The sequence below is a fragment of the Equus asinus genome, chromosome 28 (genome assembly GCF_041296235.1).
Source record: "Equus asinus isolate D_3611 breed Donkey chromosome 28, EquAss-T2T_v2, whole genome shotgun sequence".
Classification (NCBI taxonomy): Eukaryota; Metazoa; Chordata; class Mammalia; order Perissodactyla; family Equidae; genus Equus; species Equus asinus.
This window is the reverse complement of record NC_091817.1, coordinates 24,209,688-24,234,292: the sequence shown is the minus strand read 5'-3', so window position 1 is coordinate 24,234,292 and position 24,605 is coordinate 24,209,688. Positions and strand designations below refer to the sequence as shown.

At 59.0% G+C, this 24,605-nt stretch overlaps 1 protein-coding gene across 2 annotated transcripts in view; it reads right to left on the bottom strand.

Annotated features, from left to right (window-relative positions):
- The window catches only part of CPNE2 (copine 2), a 46,535-nt gene extending 23,594 nt beyond the window's left edge, over window positions 1-22,941 (bottom strand). Inside the window, exons 1-5 of one of the 2 annotated variants that reach the window (XM_014827338.3) lie at window positions 22,707-22,941; window positions 6,913-7,124; window positions 4,093-4,272; window positions 2,318-2,392; window positions 360-431 (exon numbers count right to left, since the gene is read on the bottom strand). In XM_014827338.3, coding sequence (XP_014682824.1) covers window positions 360-431; window positions 2,318-2,392; window positions 4,093-4,272; window positions 6,913-7,092 — 507 coding nt within the window. In that variant the 5' untranslated portion in view covers window positions 7,093-7,124; window positions 22,707-22,941. The remainder of the gene's footprint in view (window positions 1-359; window positions 432-2,317; window positions 2,393-4,092; window positions 4,273-6,912; window positions 7,125-22,706) is intronic. The other variant, XM_070500228.1, reaches the window with a different exon arrangement.
- Window positions 22,942-24,605: the final 1,664 nt, after the last annotated feature.

Below are 24,605 nucleotides of genomic sequence, written 5' to 3'. Positions count from 1 at the left end.
GAGGCTGATCTGGCTGAAGCAGAATGAAGGTGGGGAGAGTGGAAGGGGCGAGGTCAGGGGGTCAGGGGGCTGTGACACATCCAGTGGGGCCCCATTGGTTACTGCAAGGATCCTAGCACTTACACTAAATGAGATAGGGAGACCCAGGAGTGGGTTTCCTGCCACATCTTGAATACCTCTAAGTGAGGGAAAACTCACTACTCAGGGGTTAAGAGGTGGCCAGTAGAGCCCTGTGCTCTGGACCGGTCCCTGGGGGGTGATGAAGGTGGTGGCCAGAAGCCCCAAGGCTAGGCCATGTGACCTGGGGCTGAGGAGGGACACTGCTCCCTGGCGGAGAGCCCCCTCCGCTGCCAGCTCACCTTCTTGTCCAGCTTCCTGCCCGCCAGGCTCAGTGTGACGACCCGGTTGTCCGACAGCTCCTGGGCCGCAATCTGTAAGGCCAGAGGAATGGGTGGGGGGGGTCAGGACCTGCTCCTTAGTCCCCCCTGCCTCCTGACTGTGCCCCAGGAGTCAATTCTTCAGGGCAGGAGGGGGAAGAAGGGGGGAGTGCCAGGCGAACTCCGACAAGTCTCTCGTCTTCCCTAATTCCCAGTCTCCATCTTCTGGAAAATGCTGTAAACCATCTGGATATGAGGAACCAGGAAGTGACCCCACAGGGCTCAGGAGAGGGGGCCATGGGATGGCGGGAGGACATGAAGCAGGGACCAGACTCGAGGGGTGATCTTGAGCCCTGAGGAGAGGTTCTGGGCCAGGGAGCTGCCTGACAGGCCCCCTGAGGTCCCCAGTGCAGACCCAGAGAGCACAGCCACCTCAAAACCCCAAGGCCGCAGGAATTCCAGCGACTTCACTGTACAGCCAGGGAAAGGGAGGCCCGGGCAGGGATGGGAGCCACCTGAGCTCCCTCTGTGGTCCCATCGGCTCACACTGTCATCCATCCTCCAGGCCTTCCCCATCAGCCAGGGCCCTCTGGCCTCAGCCCAGCCAGGGACCGACCAGCTGGGTGACCCCGAGGCTGCCATCTGCCCTCTCTGGGCCTCTCTCACCCCCTCCCCACAGAGTGGCAGGCATAGCCCTCAGGCCAACAGCCACAGCGGGCTGCATCCTCTCTTGGCTGGGGCTTCCTCTCCCCCACACCTCTATGACGGCCTCCCCCAACAAGCTAGGCGACCCTCCAGAACCCCAGACAGAAGCCGGGCTGATGCCCCGCCCCGCTTCCTCTCCTCCGGCTGACACCTGCTCAGCGACCTGCAGGGCAGGTCCTATTATTGACCCCTTTTCACAGAGGAGGGACAGAGGCCCCTAGTGGAACCACTGGAAGTGCCAGAGGGGACGGTACTCGGGCTGGGTGGGGCCGGCCCGCAAGCTTCCAGGTGGACGGGAGCCGGCGGCGCGGGAAGGTATTTACATGGGAGGTTTCGAACTCCGAGAGGTGGGGGGAGGTTGGGAGGGGACATTCCGGGTGGCAGGAGCAGAGGTTAAGGGCCCGGGGTATATGCAGGGTATGCTAAGAATTCAGTGTGCCTTAACCCGGGTCATGAAGCGGGTAAAACACACCGAGGCAGGAGAGCGAGGTGGGGACTCCCGGGTCCCTAGGGCGGCGGGGCGCAGGGAGGTTCCAAGGCAGGGGGGCAACGCCCCGCGCGCACACAGAGACCCCTCCGCCCTGGCACCGCCGGTTCCCTCCGGGGCAGCACCCGAAGGGGACCGGCGACAAGCCAGGAGAGTCTGTCTGGCTGAACCGCCCCGGGGCGCTTCCTGTCTGGCTTCATTCGGTTCCCTCCTCTGTAAAACGAGGTTGCCCTGCCTTCGGGGAGGGTGAGGCCCGAGGAGGTCGCAGGGCAAAGGGCCTGCGCAGCACGGGCACCACCGCGCATCGCGGAAATCATTGCGCCATGGGAATCGTTGCGCATCACGGACACCACCGCGCACCTCGGGCATCACCGCGCATCGCAGCCACCAGCAGAGCTCCGAGGAGCCAGGCGCTTCTGAACGACCCCCAGGGAGGACAGTCAGGGGCCAGTGCGGGGAGGGGATGCTGGGAGGGCGCTGGAGGCCTCCAGGGAGGAGTCGGAGCGCCCCTGCCCAGGGAGTAGGAGGCCGTTGGGGCCTCTGACAGCCCCCCTCCCCACAGCTTGGCGGCCCCCAATGCATCATATGCGGAGCCAGGAGCCCGTTGCTAAGAGACCTGTTGCTAAGTTGTAAGTTGGGCTTTTTACTCCAAACAAAGCTGGTGATTATCTGCCAGGCAAGAGGCCCATTGATGGAGGAAGGCAGCGGGCAGAGGCGGAGCGGGGGAGGGCGGGGAGGGGGCCAGTACCGTAATCAGGCCCTTCCCCGCAGGCTTGCCATTCATCAGCAGCAGAGGCCGAGTGATCTTCTTGCTGGAGACGATCTTCGGGGAGACAGGAGAGAGAGGCGCTCGTGAGGGATGGCGTGGAGGAAAATGCTCAACAGGCGCCCCTCACAGCTCGTGCTCCACGCCGGGGGCTGGCTAAACCTCCCGCGGCGCGATCCTCCTCACCGGAGGCAGACAGCAGCCTGCTAACCCCAGGGGGCGGCTGAGGAGACTGAGGTTCAGAGAGGTTAAGACACTCGCCCAAGGTCTCACAGCTGGGATGGAATCTGGGCAGTCCGACCCCCACCAACCTGGCTGCCCCCAGGAAAAGGCTCTTGTGAAGCTCCCATTCTGGAGACAACTGTAGGGGGTGTATCCCCCTGTCTGCCCCTACAAGCCATCCACAGCCGCCACCTTCCCTAGGGTCTGATCCCGGATGGAGAGGCTCAAACCCTGACTCCTGTGTGTTTCCACTGTTTGAAGAGGGAAGACATTCACACAGGGTTCAGCGGTCACTACAGCACAGAAAGGAGGAGTGGAGCATATCGTAAAGTCGCCCTACCCAGCCCCTGAAGACCCCATTCCCACACGCAGCATAGGACCCCCGCTTCTCCCGGAAAACGGCCATGTGTCTTTGTGCCGATATGAGCACATTCCTATTCACCCGGGGCTGGTCTGTCTCCCCAGGCCACTCTCTGCCCTTCCCGCCTGCTCTGTGCCACTGTGGCTGCGTCACCCGCTCCCCCTGCCTCTGGCTTTCGGGGGTTCACCAATGGGGGTGCCAGCAGGAGCCGGGAGAGCCGGGGGGCACGGCTGGGCTGCGGTCTAGCAGGAGCTCTGCTGTTTGTCGCCGGCCTCAGCTGAGTCCAGGGCCCCCCCATGGCCACAGCTCTCGCCATGGCCACAGCGCTTCCGGCCCTGCCCCTCCCTCCAGGCTAGAGCGCGGCTTCCTGCCGGTGTCAGGCCCTGCGGCCGCCCCTCGTCCTGAAGCCTCTCCTCGGTCACCCTGGAGGGTGCAGCCCCGCGGCAGGGACCTGACAGAGCGCCCCGCTTCTTACACAGCTGTAGGGCCCCTGCTTTTCTCATTGACTGTCGCCTCTTGGAAGGCCCAGGGCATTTCAATCTCCACCAGGTCCTCTCAAAGCATTTCCCGCTTTATTCCCTCCCCAACCCTCCAGGCTGGGCGGTCATCATTAACTCCCTGACATGTGGGGACACTGAAGCCCAGAAGCAGGTGGGGCTTGCCCAAGGGCACATAGCTAGAAACGATGACTGGAACTTCTGTCGGGGGCTCCTAGCCCTGTTCCTCCCCCCATAAGCTCACCAAGGACTGAGCTGGATGGGGAAGTATGGCCCAGAGGAGGAAAGGAAGTTACCCAAGGTCACACAGCAAGCCAGCCTTGAAGTGGGACTACCGGGGTGTCTTGGCTGCTGTCGGATGCCCCTACCCCAGGAAGCCAAGACCACGCTTCATTGCTTCTAGCCATCAGAAGCTCTGGCCATGTGGGGTCCCCATTCCCGGGTGCCAACAACGGGCTGGCACTGTGCTCCATGTCTTCCGGTGGGAGCTCTTCAGCCGGGCCCCAAACCCACAGGCTACTCCCCCTTCCTGTGCCTGCCAGTCCCCAAAGCCAGAAAAATGGGGTCGGGGAAAGCAGGGGGCAGGAGGGACTCTCCGAGGGGCTGCCGTGTCCCTGGGAGCGGGGTGAGGCCCGGGGGGAGGGCCCGCCCCGCCCACCTGCAGGAGGCCCGCTCACCGTGCCCAGGCTGCAGGAGAACTGGCCCAGGAAGTCGTGCTCGTCGAGCTGCGCGCTGGACTTGTCCTGGTCGAACAGGGCGAACTGGAGCTTCTGCACCTCCTCAAAGTGGTAGTCCAGCACAAACTTCTTGGAGAACGCGGGGTTGAGGTTGTTGACTGCGGTCTCCGTCCTGTCGTACTGGCAGAGGGGCAGAGGAACGAGGAACAGGAGTCAGAGTCAGGCGTTGGTTCCCCGCTTCCCGGGCTGCTGGACACCATTCTGCTACCTGGCTGAACACGTCTCTGTGCCGGGCACTCACGGCCAGTTAGTTACCTGGGTGGCTGAAGCGATTCTTACTCCCAGCTCACAGAGGAGGACACTGAAGCACAGAGAGGTTAAGTGACTTACCCAAGGTTGAACAGCTAGAGGGGCAGGGCCAAGATTTGAACCCAGGTCTGACTCTAGCACTCACATTCTTAACTCTCTGGCCCTGGCTCCATACATACCCAGGTGCCAGGGTAAGAGCTCGGCCCTGTCCCTTCCTAGGTAAGTGACAGAGAGCAAGTCCCTTTTCCCATCTGGACCTCAGTTTCCACTTCTGCAAAATGAAGGGATGTGACCATCTGTGGTTTTCATCCTTTTTATTTTGGGAGAGCCCTTCATTCAGCCCACATTTTACATGGAAGCTGAGAGAGGACACAGAAAGAAGGAGGAGTGTTTATGGGGAGGTGGGGTCGGCCCCCCCCAACCCCACACCCCCCAGGCAGAGGTTGTGCCCTGTATAGAATCCTGGGATGTCAAAACTGGCAACTGTGCGGCTCCACAGCCCCCACCCACTGGGGAAGCTGAGGCTGGGTAAGGACAGGGCCGTGTACTGTGGGGCTGGGCCAGGAACCCCGCCTCTTGGTCTCGTGACACTGAGGCCCCAAACCGCGGAGTCTGGGTGATGGTCTATTCTGGAGCCGGAGCCGTGCTGACCTTCCTCCCGCCCAGTCCATCTCCAAGGGCTGGAGCAGCGGGGAGGGACGAGGTCCTGGCCTCGGGCTATTTTTAGCCAGGGTGGCCGGCCTGGGTGGGACAGAGGCCGTCAGGGGGTGGGGAATGCCATGAATGGGGGCGGGGTGCTGTGGGGGAGGACGCCACTCGCTGAGGGGCAGCCGGGGGTGCCGGGGGCCTGGCAGAGGACAGCAGGGTGCTCCAGACCTGCCAGGTCTGGGGCTCCCCCCAGGAGGCCTCGGCTCACCCCACATCCCACCTCCCACTTCTGGCTGCACCACCAATGCACTGGGTGGCACAGCGGAGTCCCCACCGGCCCTGGACCTCCGTTTCCCCGCTGTAAAATGGGTCCGCAATCTCAGCACCACCTCCTGGGCACGAGAATTAGGACCCAACGCCTGTGGAAACTCTGCGTGAACCACTGTGTGTCCAGTCGGATGCCCACTGCGGCCCAGTTAAATAACTATAAAAATAGATACATATTTTGGAAAATGTACACGCATGTAAAACTATCTGGAAGGCCAGATACCAGACGTTAACAGTCGATCTCCCCGATGGGCAGGCTCCCAACCGTTCTGATTTTTTTCTTTAGGTCTATCTGGATTTCCCAAATTTATTACAATGACTATAAACCCCTTTGGAATAGGAACCAAGCAATTTTTGCAACTTAACAGTGTAGATTTCTCAACATCCTTCCTCCAGCTCCGTCTCTCCCCAGCCCTCAGGACAAAGTCTGCCAGCGCAGAAGTCCTGGGTGGAGGCACCATCCACATCCCCAGGTGGGGCTCTCCAAGATAGGCAAGGACAAAATCCTCAAGTCACAGATGAGGAGACAGGCTCAGGGAGGGACAGTCACTTGCCCAAGGCCACACAGCAGGGAGTGACAGAGCTGGGTCTTGGTCCAGCTCCTGGACCAGAGCCTGAATTCTCTATTTCTCTGTTCACTCCTCAATGTGTGTTCATTTAGGAATAAGTGTGGAAGGTTATTTAAAAAGTGGAAGCGGGGCCAGCCCGGTGGTGCAGCAGTTAAGTTCGCACGTTCCGCTTCTCTGCGGCCCAAGGTTCTCCAGTTCGGATCCCAGCTGCGGATATGGCACTGCTTGGCACGCCATGCTGTGGTAGGCGTCCCACACATAAAGTAGAGGAAGATGGGCATGGATGTTAGCTCAGGGCCAGGCTTCCTCAGCAAAAAGAGGATTGGCAGCGGATGTTAGCTCAGGGCTAATCTTCCTCAAAAAATAAAAAAATAAAAAGTGGAAGCGAGCAGGGGCCCACCCAGTGGTGCAGTGGTTAAGTTCGTACATCCTCTTCTGTGGCCCAGGGTTCGCTGGTTTGGATCCCGGGTGTAGACCTATGCATGCTTATCAAGCCATGCTGTGGTAGGCGTCCCACATAAAAAGTAGAAGAATATGGGCACGGATGTTAGCTCAGGGCCAGTCTTCCTCAGCAAAAAGAGGAGAATTGGCAGCGGATGTTAGCTCAGGGCTAATCTCCCTCAAAACAAAAAAAGTGGAAGCAAGCATTTTGTAAAACTCAAGATTTTAACTAGCTATTATAATAATTTAAAATATTATGATATAAAACAACAAATATAAAATTGTATAATTATAAATAGAAATCTATGAATTATAATAACCTAAACACAAATATAATTATTTTAAGTAATATTGTAAATATATTTTAAATAAAATTCAATTTGAAAAGCAACAATTTTCTAAATCACTCCCGGCCTACACTCTAACTCCATCCAAGGGCCTGACCGGAGGTCCCCAGATCCAGCGGGAGCCCCTCCCCAGCACCCCCACCCACCACCCACTGCAGATGCACACGGTGGGGCCTCACCTCGATCCACCGGCCATTGTTCTCCGTAAAGAGGACACAGAAGGGATCAGACTTGGAGGTGATGTCCCGGTCCAACAGGTTCTGGCCACTCACCGACAACTCCACCTTGCACACGCAGTACTGGGAGCCCACGGGGGCTGCCCCCCGTGCTGGGGCACCCCCACCCGGTGTGTAGGCCATGGGGGTCGGCGGCGGCAGCAGTTCCTGGCAGTCTAGGGGGAAAGGGGAGGGGGTCAGAGGGCACAGACATCAGCTAGTCCACTCCACCCTGGGGGGCGTCACCCCGACCTTCAAGATGTGCGTAGAGAGATGGAAGGAAAGGGGTGTGTGTCGGGGGGATAACACACGCCAAAGCTTGGAGGAAGGAGAAAGCAGGAAATGCATCAAAAAGGAGTCTCTGGTGGGCGTGTGTAGTTAGATAGACTCTGCTTTGGTCTGTCTTCACCTGTGAAATACACACAGGTGCAAGCTGTCCCTGTGAGATCAGCAACAAACCACAGCGGACGTGGGCATCAGAGACATTCCTTTTGCCAGGAAAAATCGGGGCTTCTCTGAGCAATTAACATGATGGTATATTGTGGCTGCAGTGGAGCATGTAATGGCTCAGGTTTCCCTCATTGCTTTGGCCACTAGGAAGCTCACTTCTGGTACTTTATCCAAAACCTGGCCTTGTTCATGGTCTATCTTGTTCGTCCTGTATCCCCAGCCTAAGCACAGTGACTGGTGCAAAGGAGACACTCAGGATATATTTGTTGAATAAAAAGAGGACAAGTGTATAAATCGATGAACACACAAACCCTCCACATCGCTCAGATGCTGCCTCGGTTGGTCTTAGTCCTCAACACAGAATTCATTCTTTCACCCGTACACGACTTCCCAAAGTTTCCACGCACTGGGCCTTACGTGCCCCCTCCACTGCCGAGGCTAATTACTGGCATTTGGTTACTTTCGGCAGTTCTGTTTTCCTCCAAGTGTGAGGTGTTCCTTCGGAGCAAGTGTGGAGAAACCCATCTCAAGGGGCAGAGGGGAGCTCTGAGTCCCACCCGCAACAGGCCCTGCAGACAAGCCCTCTGTGCCTCAGTTTCCTCGTCTGTGCACAGACATCACAACACAGCCCCACGGGACTCCCGTGGTCAGGTCTTACCTCCCCCGGCGCATGTGAACCTAGCACAGATCCCACCTCCGCGTGGACGAGTCCAGCCCCCAGACCCTTACCCACAAGGCCAGGCTCCAACTCCTGGACTAGTACCTCGTGCCCTCCCTGCTGAGTGGGAATCTGGCCCTGCCCTGCCCAGAGGCAGGAGCGGAGGGGAGGGTCCCCCCAGGGACACGAATCCACCTCACTGTGCTTTGAGCACTGACCCCGCTGAGGCTGAGCACGTGGCTGGCACCGTGTCCCTAATCCTTGCTCCGTCTCGTCTCGAGAGGCAGGTGCTGACACGGCCCGTCTTCCAGAGACGCTGAGGCTCACTCACTCACTCTAGAGTGGGGACTGCGCGTCTAGCAGGTCCCAGGAAGCGTGCCAGGCCCGGGACCCTCGGGGGAGGCTGCCATCTCACCTCCCAGAGCTCTCGTTCCAGCCTGGCAGAGAGGTGGGCAGAGCTGCCAGGCCCGCGGGCTGGGGGCCCCCCCGATACGGAGGGGAGCTTATTCTGAGAGTGATGGAAGGCTCCGAGGTTCTAAGCAGAGGGGCGACATGACCCAATTTGTGTTTTTAAAGGCTCCCTCCCGCCCCTGTGGGGAGAAGGGACTGCTGGACTAGGAAGAGGCAGCGGGGGGCCCAGCGAGGAGGCCGCTGTGGTCCAGGCAGGGAGGACCAACGCTGGGCCTGGCCCCTCCCCTGGCCCCCAGCCACAGCCCCCTCCCCAAGCACCAGCCTCGTACTGGGCAGACATGGCTGGTCTGCAGGAGGCCTGGGCGAGTGTGGGGCTGGCCCAGAGGCCCTTCTCCCCATCCAGACACATGGCGCCCCGGCATGCCTGGCAAGGAGAGGTTCTGGACAGTGACAAAGCCAGCGCTCAGCCCCCTCCCTCCCACCGCCAGTCCCCAGAACCTCATTACAATCACACGGGCCCAGAATGTCAGGACAGCACTGCAATTTGCCTGCAGGATTTATTCTTGTCGCGTAAAAATCGGTTTCCACCAGAGGGGCTGGAGAAGTGCATTCCAGCTCGCTGTGTGCAGCTGGGTGGCCGTGCCAAGTGGGGGAGGGAGTGAGTCCTCGGCCCGGCAAGGGGGGCGGGCTTAGGGATGCCCAGTGGACATCTCGCTGCGGGGCTGAGAGAACACCTGTGTATGCCGACAACTCCCTAGAGGTTGGGTGGGGCATGACAGCCACCCCCCTTTTGCAGATGAGGAAACTGAGGCCCAGAGAGCAGAAGTCACCTGCCCAAGGTCACCCGGCCAGGAAACAGCAGAGGCAGGATGTGGGCTGGATCTCCAGACCCCCAGGCCAATGTGTCACCTTCCGGCCCAGCGGGGGCACTGCCAAGCATGATGAGGAACGAGGAACTAGGTGGGGACAGCCGAGATCAGCCAGGCCAAAGGGAGCCTGAGGCTCAGAGGGCCCTAGTGAGCCCAAAGTCACCAGTTCCTCTGGGGTCACCCTGTGCCACCCCTGCATCTCCCATCATCACTGACGGGGTGGACTCCAGCTCACCCACCTCCTCTCCACCTCACAGGCCCCCTTCATGACATGCTGGATGTCATGGACCACCTGGGCCACCATCCCCCTGCTGCCAAGTCAGACACATCTGTTTTCATCCTGAGGGGTGTCAGGCACACGTGCCCAGATTCACACACTTTCTCGTGCATGAACACACGTGTGTGGTCACATATACACACATGCACACATGCCCCCAGATTCACAGACAGAAAGGCACACGTGCCTACACACACCCCGGGGCCACTTCTCCCAGCCCCCGCCCTCCTCCGGTCCAAGCCACCAGCACGCTGCCCTGGGTTACTCACTAGCCTCTTCCTCCTCGCTGGCTCCGGCCTGGCTGAGGACACGGCCAGAAGGGCCAGGCCACAGGGGAGGGTCGGGCTGGGCTGGGTTCCTCGGAGCCCACTGCAGCTCGACCTGGACCAGCGCACAGGCCCCGTTAGAGTGAGCGATGGATGGGCAGGGAAGGGGCGCTTCTCCCCCAGCTGGGGGCACGTCCCTCATCCCAACTCACCCTCTGGCTGGAAACTTCTGGATGCCCGAAACGGGGAGCACATGATGTCTGGAGTCAGGGCGGGCAGGGGTCAGAGCGGGCCCCTCTGTGCCAGCCCGGCAGCGGGCAGGCGGGCCGGACCCTGAGGCCTGACGCAATGGAAAAAGAAACCACAGCTTAGGCTGGGCTGGGCCCCCTCCCCTCCTACTCCAGCAAGAGGGCTGCGGGCAAGGTGTCATTAAGGGAGGCCGGGCCTGCCATGCGCATCTGGCCGGGATGGAAACGCAGCCCCCGCCCACCCCACAGGTAATTTGAGGTTTCAGGCTGGAGAGGGGCCCTGGGGAGCCAGGGCCTGCTCCTGGATGGTCCTGACTCCTGGCCCAGATGGACACAGGCCTTCTGGGGTGACCAGACCCCCAGGGAAGGAGCTAGAAGGCGGGGATACCCTTTTAGAGATGGGTTAACCGAGGCAAAGAGAAGGTAGGGCTTGGGAACTCCCATTCATTTATTTAACAAACATTTCTTGAGCACCCTGGGGCTACAGCAATGAACGAGAAGCAGAGGCTTCAGCCCCTACAGGGTCCACTGGCCCCAGCTCCTAAGACATCTTGCCCATTAGGCAGAAGGACAGGATTTGGAGCCTGGCGCTGAGCCACAGGTCTAGAACATTCTGGTTTTAGCCAGAAACCTAGGACTCCATCATCCTTGACCTCTCTCTTGCTGTCACCCCCCATATCCCACTGCTGCTGCTGATTCCACCCCAAGCTGCACCCAGCATCATCCTCCTCTCCCCACTTACACTGCCTTGGCCCGGCCCGGCCCCCATCATCTTGTGCCCAGCCATGCACTGGCCCGTGACAGGTCCCACTGATGCCACTCAGCTCCAACTCTCTCCTCCACACCAGAGCCAGAGGAACGTGCCAATCAGACGCTACACAGCTCTACCTGAAAATCTCTCAGTGGCTTCTCCTTCCAAGGGAACCCAAGCCTCCCCAGGCCGACAGGGCCCCACTTGACCTGACCTGAGCTCATGCCACCCTCCCCCTTGCTCCTGCTGCCCCAGCTACACTGGCCTCCTTCTGCTCTGCAAATATGCCAGCCTCTCTCCTGTCTCAGGGCCTTTGCACTTGCTATTCTTTGTGCCAGAAATGCTTTTCTTCACATGACGGGTCTAGTTGTCAGCTTAATGTCACCTCCTCAGAGGCCTTCCCTGGTCATCCAGCTAATGTAATCTCTGTCTCAGCCCCACACTCTTTCCTTCACATATCATTGTAATGTACACTCATTTTACTTGCTTGTCTGTTCACCTTGTGTATTGTCTGTCTGCTCCCCCAGAACGTAATTTCCATGAGGGAGAGATCACCACTGTTTCCCCGGCATCTACAGCAGCATCCGCACGTAGTGAGTGCTGAATAAATACGTGCCAAGCAAACGAGGGAGGGAGGGAGCCCACCAGGCAGTCTCTTTAATCTGCAGCCCCAGAGAAATCACAGCCGCCTGCCCCGCATATGTCACTTGAGAGATCGCAAAGCTGCTTCTCAAACTCTGGACCCTTGTCGCTGCTCCAAGAGGCCAGCAGGAGAGGGGCTCATGTCGCACTTCACAGGGGTGGAAACGGAGGCCCAAGAGGGGGCAGCAGCTTTTCTGAGCCAGGGAAAGATGGTGCTGAGGCCAAGAGCCACGAGTCCATCCTTCCGCCTACCATTGGTCCAGCAGCTCAGGACCCAGGAGCCGGGCTGTGCACCCCACCGTGGGGAGGAAATGCCGAGGTGGCCGAGGGTCCCAACTCAAGATGGGCTGTGACTGGGAGACACCAGGAGAGGAGGCACAGGGGGATGGACGGCTGAGGGGGAGACGTGGAGACCCCAACGGGATGGAAGGGGAGGGAAGGGCAGGCCCTGCGGCCAGGATGGCAGCATGGTGTGCCATCTGGAGAAGCATGTTCAACTTGATAGTTGGAAAATGAAAAAGGAAGTTGTGTTCAGTGCCAACTGTAGGAAGTAACACTCTACAAAGTCCTGTTGGCGGCAGTAACAAGGACAGGGGCTCAGTCCTCTGTTTAGTCCCATGCCGCAGTTAGGGGCACAGACCATGAACTCAGACAGCCTGGCTTTGAATCCCGGCTCTGCCATTTACCTGCTGGGGGACCTCAGGCAAGTTACTTAACCTTGCTGGTCTCAGTTTCCCCCCTCTGTAAAATGGGGACAATGAGAGCGCTTTCATGGGGTATGGGGAGGATTAAGTACGGTGAAGCCCTTGGAGCGACACTATGTGGCTTGTGGTATTCCTGCGATTCCCATGGCTGGGGTGGGAAGGGAGGGCAGATCAAACCCGAGAGGTGTGTGAAGTATCTGGTTTATGTAAAGGGGGCACGAGTTAAAACCGGTTGAGAAACAGGGCTCCAGGTTCTGCTTCTCAGCTGGCAGACACAGTGCAGGAACGCCAAGGGTGACCTAGGTGGTGGGTGGGATGCTGGGGAGGGAATAACAGCTTGGCCCCACACCTACATGCCCTCTAAGGTGCTCCACTCTCAGGCAGAGGCCTCCGGGACCCTCAGGGCAAATCCTGCTCAGGGGGGTCTAACCACCGGCAGCAGAGGCTCCGGGGGTGGCCCCAGGCTCTCAGTCCTCCAAGTGTGGTTCCCGGATGCAGAATGCAGCATCCTGGGCCCCGCCCCAGACCTGTTGCATCAGAGTCCCTGCATGGTCCTTATCAGCCTGTGGGGTTTTTTTAAAGATTTTATTTTTCCTTTTTCTCCTCAAAGCCCCCCGGTACATAGTTGTATATTTTAGTAGTGGGTCCTTCTAGTTGTGGCATGTGGGATGCCGCCTCAGCATGGCCTGATGAGCGGTGCCCCAGGATCCGAACCAGCGAAACCCTGGCCCACCGAAGCAGAGTGCGCGAACTTAGCCACTCGGCCATGGGGCGGCCCCTATCAGCCTGTGTTTTAACAAGCTGTCCAGGTGACTCTGCGGTGGGCTTAAAACTAGGTGGGACACCTTGTTAAAATGCAGATTCTGGGGGCCGAGTGGTTAAGTTTGCATGCTCTGCTGCTGTGGCCCAGGGTTTTGCCGGTTCGGATCCTGGGCGCAGACACGGCACCGCTCGTTGTGTCACACTGAGGCAGCGTCCCACATGCCACAACTGGAAGGACTAGCCACTGAAATGTACAACTATGTACTTGGGGGACTTGGGGAGAAAAAGCAGAAAAAACAAAAAGAAGATTGGCAACAGTTGTTAGCTCATGTGCCAAACTTTAAAAAAAAAAATGCAGATTCTGATTCAGCAGGTAGCGGAGGGCCCTGAGAGTCTGCATTGCTAACAAGCTCCCAGGTCACGCTGAGGCAGCCCATCTGAGACAGCATGTTGCACCGACCCTAGCCCGGAGGTTGCACTATGGCCACCTGGTGGCTGGCCCCACCCCAGATGCCTCTGGTTTAGCTCACACTGGGCAGAATGAGGCAGATGTCACACTTGGTCCCATGCAAGCCCGGCCACCCTCACACACTGAGTTCCCGGCCAGGTCTCGGCAGACCCCTGAGTTTGCAACCTCTGGTCTAGACGGTGACACTTTGGTAGCTGGAACCCTCAGCTAACCAGAGGCCCGGTCCTCACTGGCTCTGGTGGCTGCATTTACCGACTTTTCAGGGTTGGAACGGGTCTTGAATGCGTCCAGATCTAAGCTGCATTCTTCACTCCATTTCCCAGATCAGAAGCTCCAGGAAGACAAATGGCAACTGTATTAGTCAGGGTTCTCCAGAGAAAACAGAACCAATAGGCGACCTCTAGAGAGAGTGACAGATTTCTTTTAAGAAATTGGCTCATGCGATTGTGGGGGCTGGCAAGTCCACAACCTGCAGGACAAGACGCAAGGCCGGAGATTCAGGTAAGAACTGACATTGCCATCTTGAGTCCAAACCACAGGGCAAGCCAGGCAGGGGAAACTAGGCAAGAGTTCGGTGTTGTAGTCTTGAGGCCAAATTCCTTTTTCTTGGAGAAACCTTAGTCTGTGCTTTCAAGGCCTCCAACGGATTGGACGAGGCCCACCCAAATAATAGAGAGTAATCCGCTTTAATAAAAGTCTGCTGATTTCAATGTCTATCACATCTGAAAATACCTACACAGCAACGGCAGGCTGGGGTTTGATCAGACAACCGGCCACCACAGTCTAGCCAAACTGACACTTAAAATTAACCATCACAGCAAACTTTAGGTCCTAGGAGACGTGCCAGGGGCAGGAAACCAGGGTGCTTGGGCTGGAGTTCTGGGCCAGCCCTTCCTTACTGCGGAAGCGGGGAGGGCCCACCCCCGACCCTGTCAGCTGGGAGGAAAGGGAGATGAGCGACTGTGCTGATGGAGAAATAATAAAACAGGAGTCCTCATAACGCCGGCCCCAGGCCCTGGCCGAGTGCATGATGGACTTTAACTCCTACAGCCTCACAACGTCCTCGAGTGAGGTGTCATCACCCCCATTCTCCAGACGAATAAACTGAGGCTTGGAAGGATTTGCACTCCACAACCTCTGCTAATACGACTCAGGACAAGTCATCTGGTCCTTCTGAGTCTCAGTTTCATTTTCCTTTCCTTTTTTTTTTTTTTTGTGTGTGAGGAAGATTGGCCCTCAGCTAACATCTCTTGCCAATCCTTCTCTTTTTGCTTAAGGAAGATTGTTGAGGAGCTAACATCCATGCCAATCTTCCCCTATTTTGTATGTGGGATGCTACCACAGCATGGCTTGATGAGCGATGTGTAGGTCTGTGTCCAGGACCAGAACCAGCAAACCCCGGGCCGCCAAAGCAGAGCATGTGAAATTAACCTCTGCACCACCAGCCAGACCCCACAGTTTAGTTTTCTTATCCATCAAACGGAAATTACAAAATGCCTGACACACTGTAGGTGCTGGCTGCAAAAAAGAAAAACCTCTCGGGCTGGCCCAGTGCTGTAGCGGTTAAAGTTCGCACATTCTGCTTTGGCAGCCTGGGGTTCGCCAGTTGGGATCCTGGGTGTGGACCTACACACCTCTTGTCAAGCCATGCTGTGGCAGGCATCCCACATATAAAGTAGAGGAAGATGGGCACAGATGCTAGCTTAGGGCCAGTCTTCCTCAGCAAAAAGAGGAGGACTGGTGGCAGATGTTAGCTCAGGGCTAATCTTCCTCAAAAAGAAAAAGAAAAACCTCTCAGGGGCCCGCCCTGTGGCCGAGTGATTAAGTTAGCGCGCTCTGCTTTGGCAGCCCAGGGTTTCACCAGTTCGAATCCTGGGTGTGGACATGGCACCACTCATCAAGCCATGCTGAGGCAGCGTCCCACATGCCACAACTAGAAGGACCCACAAGTAAAAATACACAACTATGTATTGGGGGGCTTTGGGAGAAAAAGGAAAAACAAAACCTTTAAAAAAAAAAAAACAAAAACCTCTGCGTGGCTCCCTGCCATTCTCAAACTCCCTGACGTAGCCCCCACACTTCTGGCTCCAGCTATGCCATTCACTACAGAGTTCCAGGAATACTTTTTCATGCCCCCATAATCTTGCACATGCTGTTCCCTCTGCCTGGATTGCCCTTCCCCCTTCATCACTTGGCTCTTTCATGCTTCAAATTCAGCTCAGCAAAACCAATTGCAATCAATACTCCTCTGCCCTCCCCCTCCCCGGGATGGCCAAAGGAAAAAAGGCTGACAATACCAAGTGTCAGCAAGGATGTGGAGCAACTGGATCTCTGCGATGTCGCCAAGCGGAGTGTAGATTGGTATAACAGCTTTGGAGAAATGTGTGGCAGTGTCTACAAAAGCTAAATAAACGTGTGACCCAGCAACGCCCAGCAGACATGTGCACGTATGTTCAGCAAAAGACATACACACAAGAACCTCCATAGCGGCACTGCTTGTAACAGCCCCAGACTGGAAACCCCAAATGCCTATCATCAGGAGAACATAAATGGTGAACGTCCATGCAAGGTACTGCACTGCCACGAGCAGGAAGGAGCACAAGGGGACCAACAACGAGGGGTCTCATGAATATGCTGAGCAGAGGAAGCCAGAGGCAACGAATACGCCATCCTGTATGATTTCATTTATCAGAAGTTAAACACAAGCAAAGCTAATCTACACTGCTGGAGACCCGGAGAGCCGGGGTCGGGAGGGGTGTCAGTGGCCGGAAGGGGGCACCTGGGGGCTTCGGTGAGGGTCACGTTCTGTTTCTCCGTCTGGGTGCTGCTAACACAGATGTTTTCGGTTTGTGAAAGGTCACCGGGTTGTACACGTGGGGCATCTGCTCTATTTTGTAGGCGATGCTTCAATAAAATGTTCAGAAAACAACTGGGGGACTCCTGTACAAAGCCGCTCCTGAGCCCCTCGTCCTCGAGGGGAAGCACTTACATTGTCACCATATTGCAACCACCGGCTTAGGAAATGTCACCCTCACTTGAGCTTAAAGATGGGACCGGGTCTTATTTCCGTCTCTGTTGTTCCCGGAACAGGGAGGCACAGGATGGGAGCTCCACACACGTTTGTGGACAGTGAGGAGGGGGAAAGGTGAGGGAAAAAGGATCCGCAGCATTCTGGAACCGTAGAAGCCTGGGACTACAGAGTCACAGAATCCCAGGATTTGGGAATCATGAGTTCTCTGAATCTGAATGGAAAGGCCCTGAAGTTTATCTGGTTCCACCTTTGAGCCCCAGCCCCAACACCCGAACGTCGCCCAGCCCTGGTTCTGGGGGCCATTCCCGCACGCCCACTGTTGCAACGCCAGGGGGAGCCCCTAGAGAGCAGGCTGCCGCTCTCGGCAAAGTGAGGGCAGCATCTCGACACAGTGACTTCCCTATCTGAGCTGAGGCACCGGCTGCCGTGCTGGAAGTTACCGCACCCCGAAGGGCAGCCAGGCAACTACGGGGATAAATATAGCTGCAGCCAGCACGCAAGAGGCTGCAGCACAGTCGGCCCAACGACCACACAAATAGGGGAGGCTGTTCTCTGCAGCCCCTGCCTAACTACTAAGCTCTGGCCCCTGGGGGAGGGCCTCCCTTGGGCCCCCAGACCCCTGGTTCAGCTCAGCCTTGCACTGAAGGGCTTGGCCTTGGGGTCTCCCCAGGCTGTCGTCCCAGGGCTGGCCCCGCAGGCTGAGGGGGCTTTCTCCCTCCCCCCGGGGATCCAGGCCCTGGGTTCAGTCCCACAGAAGCCACCCCTCCCTTCCAGGCCTCCTCTCCATCTGCAAAGTGCAGCTGGCGGTGCCCTGCCCTCCCGTCTCCGGGAATGCACTATAGGATGGGCGTGGACATACTCTGGGATGCAGACAGTACTTCAGGGATCTTGGGATGGGTCTGGCCAGGCTCAGAGGGTGGACCAAGCTCATGGAGGGAGGAGGGCATGGTGACAAGGACCACAGGTCAAAGTCGTTCCAACTTGGCTTCACTCAAAGAGGACTGTGGGGCAGCGTCAGAGACTGGCGCACAGCCCAGGGTCCTACCCACCCGGGGGACTACCACAGGGAGAGTAGGAGACAGGGGCTCCCAATTCTGTGTGAACTCCCGGAAGTCCCTTCCCCTCCCTGCGCCTCAGTTTCCCTGCCTGTCAAGGGCTGGGGCTCCTTCCAGCTTTGGGGAATCTACAAATGCCCCTCAGTCTTTGCTGGGCTGCTCCGGGCTTCTGGTCCCCACCTCCCGCCCAGAAACTCTGGACTGACAGGGCCTGAGAAGTCATCTGGACTCACCCAGTGCCTGAGTCGCCCGTGGGTTCCTACAGTGGCTGGGCACCCCGCTCCATCCGTCTGCCGATTGGGCTCCCCCCATCTTTTGTTAGTGGCTCCTTGCCGTTCAGTGCTTTCATGAGGCCCACCCACAAGCTGCCACACTGAAGAGGCGCCGCCCGGCCCTTCTCATCTAGACAGTGGGGAGGGGCCTCACCGAGCCTCAGTGCTCAGGCCCAGGCCCAGGCCCTCCTCAGCAAGTGCTCCTGGCCAAGGACATCACCATCTGCTCTTCAGTGCTGGTCCCGGTTCCCAGGAAGTCTTTGCTTTGGAGATGGAATCAGAGCCCTGACCGAGCTCTTCCTGTGTACCTGGTCTTGCTCGGAGGGTTGCATCCGTGCACTCAGGCCTCCCCACAAGCCCGGGAGAGATGGGCGCTGCTACTACCACCCCATCTGACAGATCAGAGAGCTGAGGCACAGCAAGGTGATGTAACCTGCCTGTGAGAAATGGAATTGTGTCCCCCCAAAAGAGATGTTGCCATCCTACCCGCCAGCATCTCAGAACATGACCTTATTTGGAACCTGGGCCATTGCAGATGTGATTAGCTGAGACGAGGTCACACTGGAGAAGGGTGAGCCCAACATGACTGATGTCCTTAGGAGAGGATGATGTGAAGACACGACAGAGGACAGCCCTAAGAAGGAGGCAGAGACGGGGGCGATGCTGCCCCAAGGCAAGGACTGCCGGTGGTACCAGAGGCTGAAGAGGCAGGAAGCACCCCCCCCCCCCACCAAGAGCCGTTAGAGGGAGCATGGCCCTGCCCTCACCTTGGATTTAGACTTCCAGCCTCGGAACTGTGCGAGAAGACATCTCTGTTGTTTTAGCCCTCCAGTTTGTGGAACTCTGTCACAGCAGCCCTGGGTCACCAATACACTGCCCAAGGTCACTCAGCTGGTCGGCAAACCAGTCTGAAACGAGGCAGCTCAGCTCCCTGAGTCCTCACCCTCAGGGAGGAAAAGGACTGTTACCCCAGAGCTCGGCTCTTACCCAACACAGCACAAGGTAAGAGGGGCGTGACTCGGAAAGATGGTGGGGGCCCAAAAGGAGGGAAAGGCTGGATGGCATCAGCTGGGAGCTGAGCACATTCTCTCCTGTGTCGTGGGGAGGGGACAGCCAGGGCACAGCGGGGAGGCCAGATACCCCCAGCTCCTGATGAGACTCTAGAGAGCTGGGTCATGGGGACAATGGGCTCCTGGAAAACACGAGGCATGTTCCCACCACAGGGCCTTTGTGTGTCCTGTTTCCTCTGCCTGGGACCCTCCTCCCTTGGTCATTCATTCAAAAATATCCACCGAGCACCTGCTGGGCACCAGGCAGGCTGGGATCCAGCCGTGAATGAGAGACCAATAATGTAACAGCTCGAAGGGGCCTCCCGGGCCCTGGGCACGCCGCCCTCATCTCATTCACTCCACCCTGCCTCTTTCTCTGTAGGGCATTTTCCACTCGCAGAATTTCCCTGCTTCTCTGTCGTTTGCTTGCCTCACTCTGTCCCCCGACTCCACTTGGAGCTCCACAGCTGTAGCCCCGGCTTCAGCACAGTGCCTGGCCCAGAGGAGCGGCTCAGTAAGCAGTTGTTGAGTGACAACCGATGGCTGCACGATGAGGGAAGTCCTCGTGGAAGGCGGGGACCCAAAGCCACAGGCGCAAGAGGAATCACCACATCTGTCCACAGCCCTCCTCAGTGTACAAGCCCTTTCACGGCTGCCCAAAGACCCCCAGGAAGAAAGCGGTGGGGAGAGCCCTGGTCCAAGGATGCCTATTTCCTAGATGAAGAAACTGAGGTCTGAGGGGTTAGGAGATGTGGCCCAGCCACACGGGGAATGGGGGCCCCTCCCCAGCACACCTCACTCTCTGGGCTGGCGGGTGGTGGCAGCCAGGGATGCCCCGCCCTGGGCGGCAGCCACCATGCCCACCTCTCCCAGTCCTTCAGTGCAGGCCAATCCCACCGTCTCCCAGACACACGCCTTCCCCTGTGCCCTAGGCCAGCATCTGTCGCTCCTCCATAGCACGTCCACCGCCCTCTGACAGTCCCCCACTCAGCACGGCGAGACAGGGATCCCTCCAGAGACCCCACAGGGCGAGCGCATGGTTCTGCCAGGCTCCATCGCCCGACATCACAGACCCATCTAACAGGAGGCCACAACGAGGGGTCGATTCGGTGTGAACGACACTTATGGACCTTTACTGAGCACCACGCAAGTGCAGGGAAAGAGCCCCGAACAAGATGGACACTGTCCCCCGCCTCTGCCGAGCTGACACTCTTTGCGGAGGAGGCAGATAATAAGCTGGGACACCGATGAATAAATAAGACGACTACAGAGAGTGGCTAATGCCCAAGAACAGTCACGCTCGGTGACGTGAGAGTGAGGGATCAGTGACCGGTCCCATCTCAGACCCTGGAGGAAGGCGCGCACGGCGCCGGTGGAGAAACGCTCCGGGACATGGAGCAGCACAGTGCCCTCGGCCACATCACGGAATGGAGGCCGGGTGGCCCGGCGAGGGCAGAGGACACTGGGCTGGGAGCCGGAGGCACCTCTGACTCCCGCTGAGTCCTCAGGCACCGCGAGCCCTCCGGGGACGGGAACATGACTCCCCTCAGGACCCCACATCCTCCCTCTGGACAATGGGGGCGGGACATGATCGGCACCTTCTCCAGTTGCTGCCTGCAAGATCCCAGAGTGACCAAAGAGCCCTTCCTGTGTCCCACAGTGGGCCAGGCAGGAGGGGACGAAATCCCCCTCTGAGGCCACATTCTCCAAAAGGGAGGGGACTGGATTCCCGAGGTGACTGCCCCGACTCCGCAGCCTCAGTGAGGGATGGAGGAGGGGAGAGGGAGGGAGACCTCCATCAGGCAGATGAGACCCTGGCCCTGCGCTGGGGGCTTCTCCGGAGGGGACCTTGCCTGGCGACAATGCTCCCTGCTCTGGCAGGAGTGCGGGAATTCTTAGAGAACTCTCTTCGGTTTTCTGTCACACCTTAGAGCCTGCTGAGGCAAGCCCGAGGCGGGGGCAATGGGAACACTGGACTGCATCTACCCCCATGGTGTTCTCCTTGGCCACCACAACCTTCCTGCTCAGGCCCTGCCCCTCGAACAGCCCAGAAGTCCGACATTCGGATTCTGAGGCTCCTCTCTCCAGGGAGGGGGTGGGAGAGGGAGAAACAGGCTGGCCTGAGAAAACCCCAGAAGGAGTCCTAACTCACCACCCACATCAGGCTCGCTGATACTCCCGTGAACAGCAATAACGATGGTTAGAAGACGCTATGATGATGACATGAAAGATGATAAAGGTATACGGGTATTGTCCTCCAGACCCTACAGGAACAGAAACGGAGGCTCCATCTCCGGCCCTCTTCTCTGGGAGGGAGGTCTCTTGAAACACCGCTGTTCATGGAGTGCACCCCGCTTTGCAGAACACCTGCGCCCGTTCCCCACTTCCAGCCTCCCAGCAGCCCTGTAAACTGGATGGTGTCATAGATTGCTTCCTTTTACAGAAGGAAAAACTCCAGAACCCAAGGGGTGACAAGCCACGCAGAAGGGAGTGGCAGAGGGCGAGGAGCACCCAAGTGTCCACGCTCATAGCCTCCGGTTCTTCCAATGGCGAAACCTGTCTGGGTGACCTCTCCCATTCCGGCCAGTTATGTCACCTGCCTGGGGCAGTCCCAGAGCTCACTGGGCCCCAGGCCAGAGGGACTGCAATAAGACCACTCCTTCATGTTTGCACCCAGCCTCCAGTGCACAGGCCCTGGATGATCAGCCCATTTTACAGATGAGGACCTGCAGGCTCAGAGGGGAGGAGGGTCTGGGCCCGGGGTCCACTGCTGGGTGGGTGTTGGGACCATGGTCTCCCAAAGCTCGCCATCAGAGCTGGCCACTGGCAGGAAGGTTACAAGCCCACACCCCTAGGCCAGCGAAAACTAAGGGCAGAAAAACAAAGGGCCTCTGAGATAATTCTCCCAGATGCCTCTTCCTTGTCACTTCCCTCAATACACCTCAGGGCTGGGGGAGTCACAGACACCAAGATGAACCCCCATCTGGCCACGGGAGCCCTGGGTTCCAGCTCCACCTGTGACCTTGGCCAGTCACAGCCCCCTTTGAAGGCGCCTCTTCCCCAAAGGAAGCCTGGTCCAAATGGAAGTGGGGGCGGCGCTGGGGGATGGGACGGGAAGAGAAGACGGGAGTGAGACCCCTCTGTTCTCAGAGAAGCGGCGCTCCAGAGGAGCGGGAAGAAAGAGGCGGCCTTGCTCTCTCTCTCTCTCCATGCCCCCGCCCCCAAACACACAGGTGCCAGACAGCTTTTGTGAGAAAAACTAGTTTTCAAACACACTTCGACTTCTGGGAAGCTGCCCAGCTCCACTCCCTCTCTCTGCTCCCTCTTGCCGCCTGGGAGCTGGCTCTTGAGCCCTTCCCTGGGGCAGAGGGTGGGGTGGGGAGAGGGAGCGTGCTGGGGGATTGGGAGTAGGGTAAGGGAGCGAGGAGAGGGGCCCCAGCCTGCCTGCCAGAAGCCAGCCAGACCTCGTCTCCAGCAGCTGCGATGGTGGCGGGGACTCCACCTTCCGAACGTCCCCAGGCTCACTCGGGGGAAATGGGGGGGTCCCTAAAACAGCTGGGCTCGGATCCCCAAGGGCGCCACCCTCCACCCTCCTCCCGCACCCCGCCGGCTTTCCCCCCTCGACGGTCCGGGCGAAGGCGGGGCGCCCCCGCGTGGCCGGGTCGGAGCTGAGTCACCTAAGCACCAGAATCTGGGCGCGCGCCGGTGGCGCGGGCTAGGGGCGCCGCAGCCCCCCGCCCAGGGGGAACCCAGCTTCCTTCCAACCCTCCCCTGGCGCCAGAAGCCGAGCCCCAAGGCCGAACTTGAGCCCTCACGCCAGGGCGCCCCGCCCGGCCCCACTCACCGCAGGTCCCACGGGCGCCGCCGCCCTCACCGCGCGGATGCCGCTGCGCGCGCGCGGGGCCGCCGGGGCATCGCCGGCGCTCGCCTGCTCGGCCGGGCCCGCGGGCGCGGGAGGGCTCAGGGCGCTGCCCGCGCGGCCCTGCCAGCTCGCGTGCGCTCCCAGCCGCTCGGAGTCCGGTCCTCCTCCGGGCCGGGCGGGCAGTGGCGGCGGCGGCGGCTCGGGCTCCTCCCTCCGGCCGAGGGGGGCGGGCGTGGGGAGGGAAGCAGGGAGACGAGGCGGGCGCTTCCTGGAGGGGCGAGCGCTCCGCACGGGCGGAGCGGGGACGCTGTCCCGCCCGCTGCCCGCGCCCCCGAGCCCGCGGCGGGCGCGCCTGGCGCTCGGGGCTCTCGGCGCCGCGGGGGCCGAACGTTCGAGGCCGGAATCCCAGGGGTCGAACGTTCGAGGCCGGAATCCCAGGGTCCGAACGTGCCAGGCTGGAACTCCGCGGATCGAAGGCCGCTGGTTCGCACCTTCCCCAAGACGGTGCCGCAGGAGCCTCGGGGGCCCCCGACTTCCGAGCACCGCGCGCTCAGGGCCGCGGACCCGGGGCCCCAGGGGTGGGCTCCGCCGGGACCTGCGGGGCCCCGGGGCGCTGCCTGCGGCCCCGACCCCGAGAGCCGATGGGCTCGCGCCGCGCCCTCGGGGCCGCACCGCAGGGCTGGGTTCTCGGCGGTGCTGGGCTGCGCTAGGACCGCAGGGTGTTCTCTCGTTTTTGTGTGTTTTTTTTTTTCAATAGTAAAAGAGCCTGGCATTTTCTTGCCGCCAGAGACTGGAAAGATGACACATAGTTCTCTGACAGAAACGATAAAATAAAGACAGTTGGAACAGTGCCTGGGGCTAGTCAGCGGGAGGGCGCTTAGGCGGGTCCTTGAGGCCTGCGTGGCGCGGAGCCCCCCTTTGACAAAGGTCTCCTTTTCCCAAGAAGAGGCACCGATTCTTAAGAAATGCATTTGTCGCTGGGCGCTCGGCGGTACTGATGCGCCCTCCCCCTAAAATTCAGTGCCTCAAACAGCTAAACCTCATTTAACCAGATTGTGGGGTCGGAGCTGACCCGGGGGTCTCAAGGTCACGTCGGAAGCCCTCGGCCGCCGCGGGGCTCAAGGACTGCGCCAAGCCAGAGTTAAGGCCCAGCGCTTGGGCTGTGGGTCTTGTGCTCCAGGGTGGTGAGGGTTAACTGGGAGATTCTGGTGCAGCCTGCAGCCACTCTGAGTCACTGGCACTTTGCAGCCTCGGAGGGGAGGACACTAAACAGCCCCAGGGCTCTGACTGTGTTCTCCTGCCTGTCCCCCATGCGTCCTTTGTCTCTCCAAGCTCTCCTCAGCTTTCTCCCACTGAAGTCCTCAAAGACCTCAGCCCAGCTGTGGGGCAAACCAATCTCTAGGCATTCTGAGACCCAGCTCCAGCCCCTCTTCCTCCAGGAAGCCTTTCCTGATTGATCTGGCTGCCGGAATCCCTCTCCTCTCCTTGCTCTAGAGCCGGAGAGCCGGGCATTGGGATGGACGGTGGTGAAGCCGAGCAGAAAGTCCCTCCTCTCAAGGTGCTCGCTTCTCGGGGACAAGACCAGGCAGTCATATGACTGCATGACAAGTGCAAAGGCTGGAGGCTGGGTGGCACAGAAGACCCCACTCAGCCACAGGCGTCAGCGAGGCTTTCTCTAGTGGACCTGCAGGATGAGCTAGTTGGGCTAGTTCCTGCCAAAGGGGAAGAAGATACTGGATCCCTGGTCAAGGGGACAAAGGCCCAGGCCACAGCAATTCCACTCCTGGGTATCTACCCAAGGGAAATGAAGACGTGCCCGCACAAAAACTTGTGCTCAAACGTTCACTGCAGCACGATTCAGAACAGCCGACAAGTGGGAAC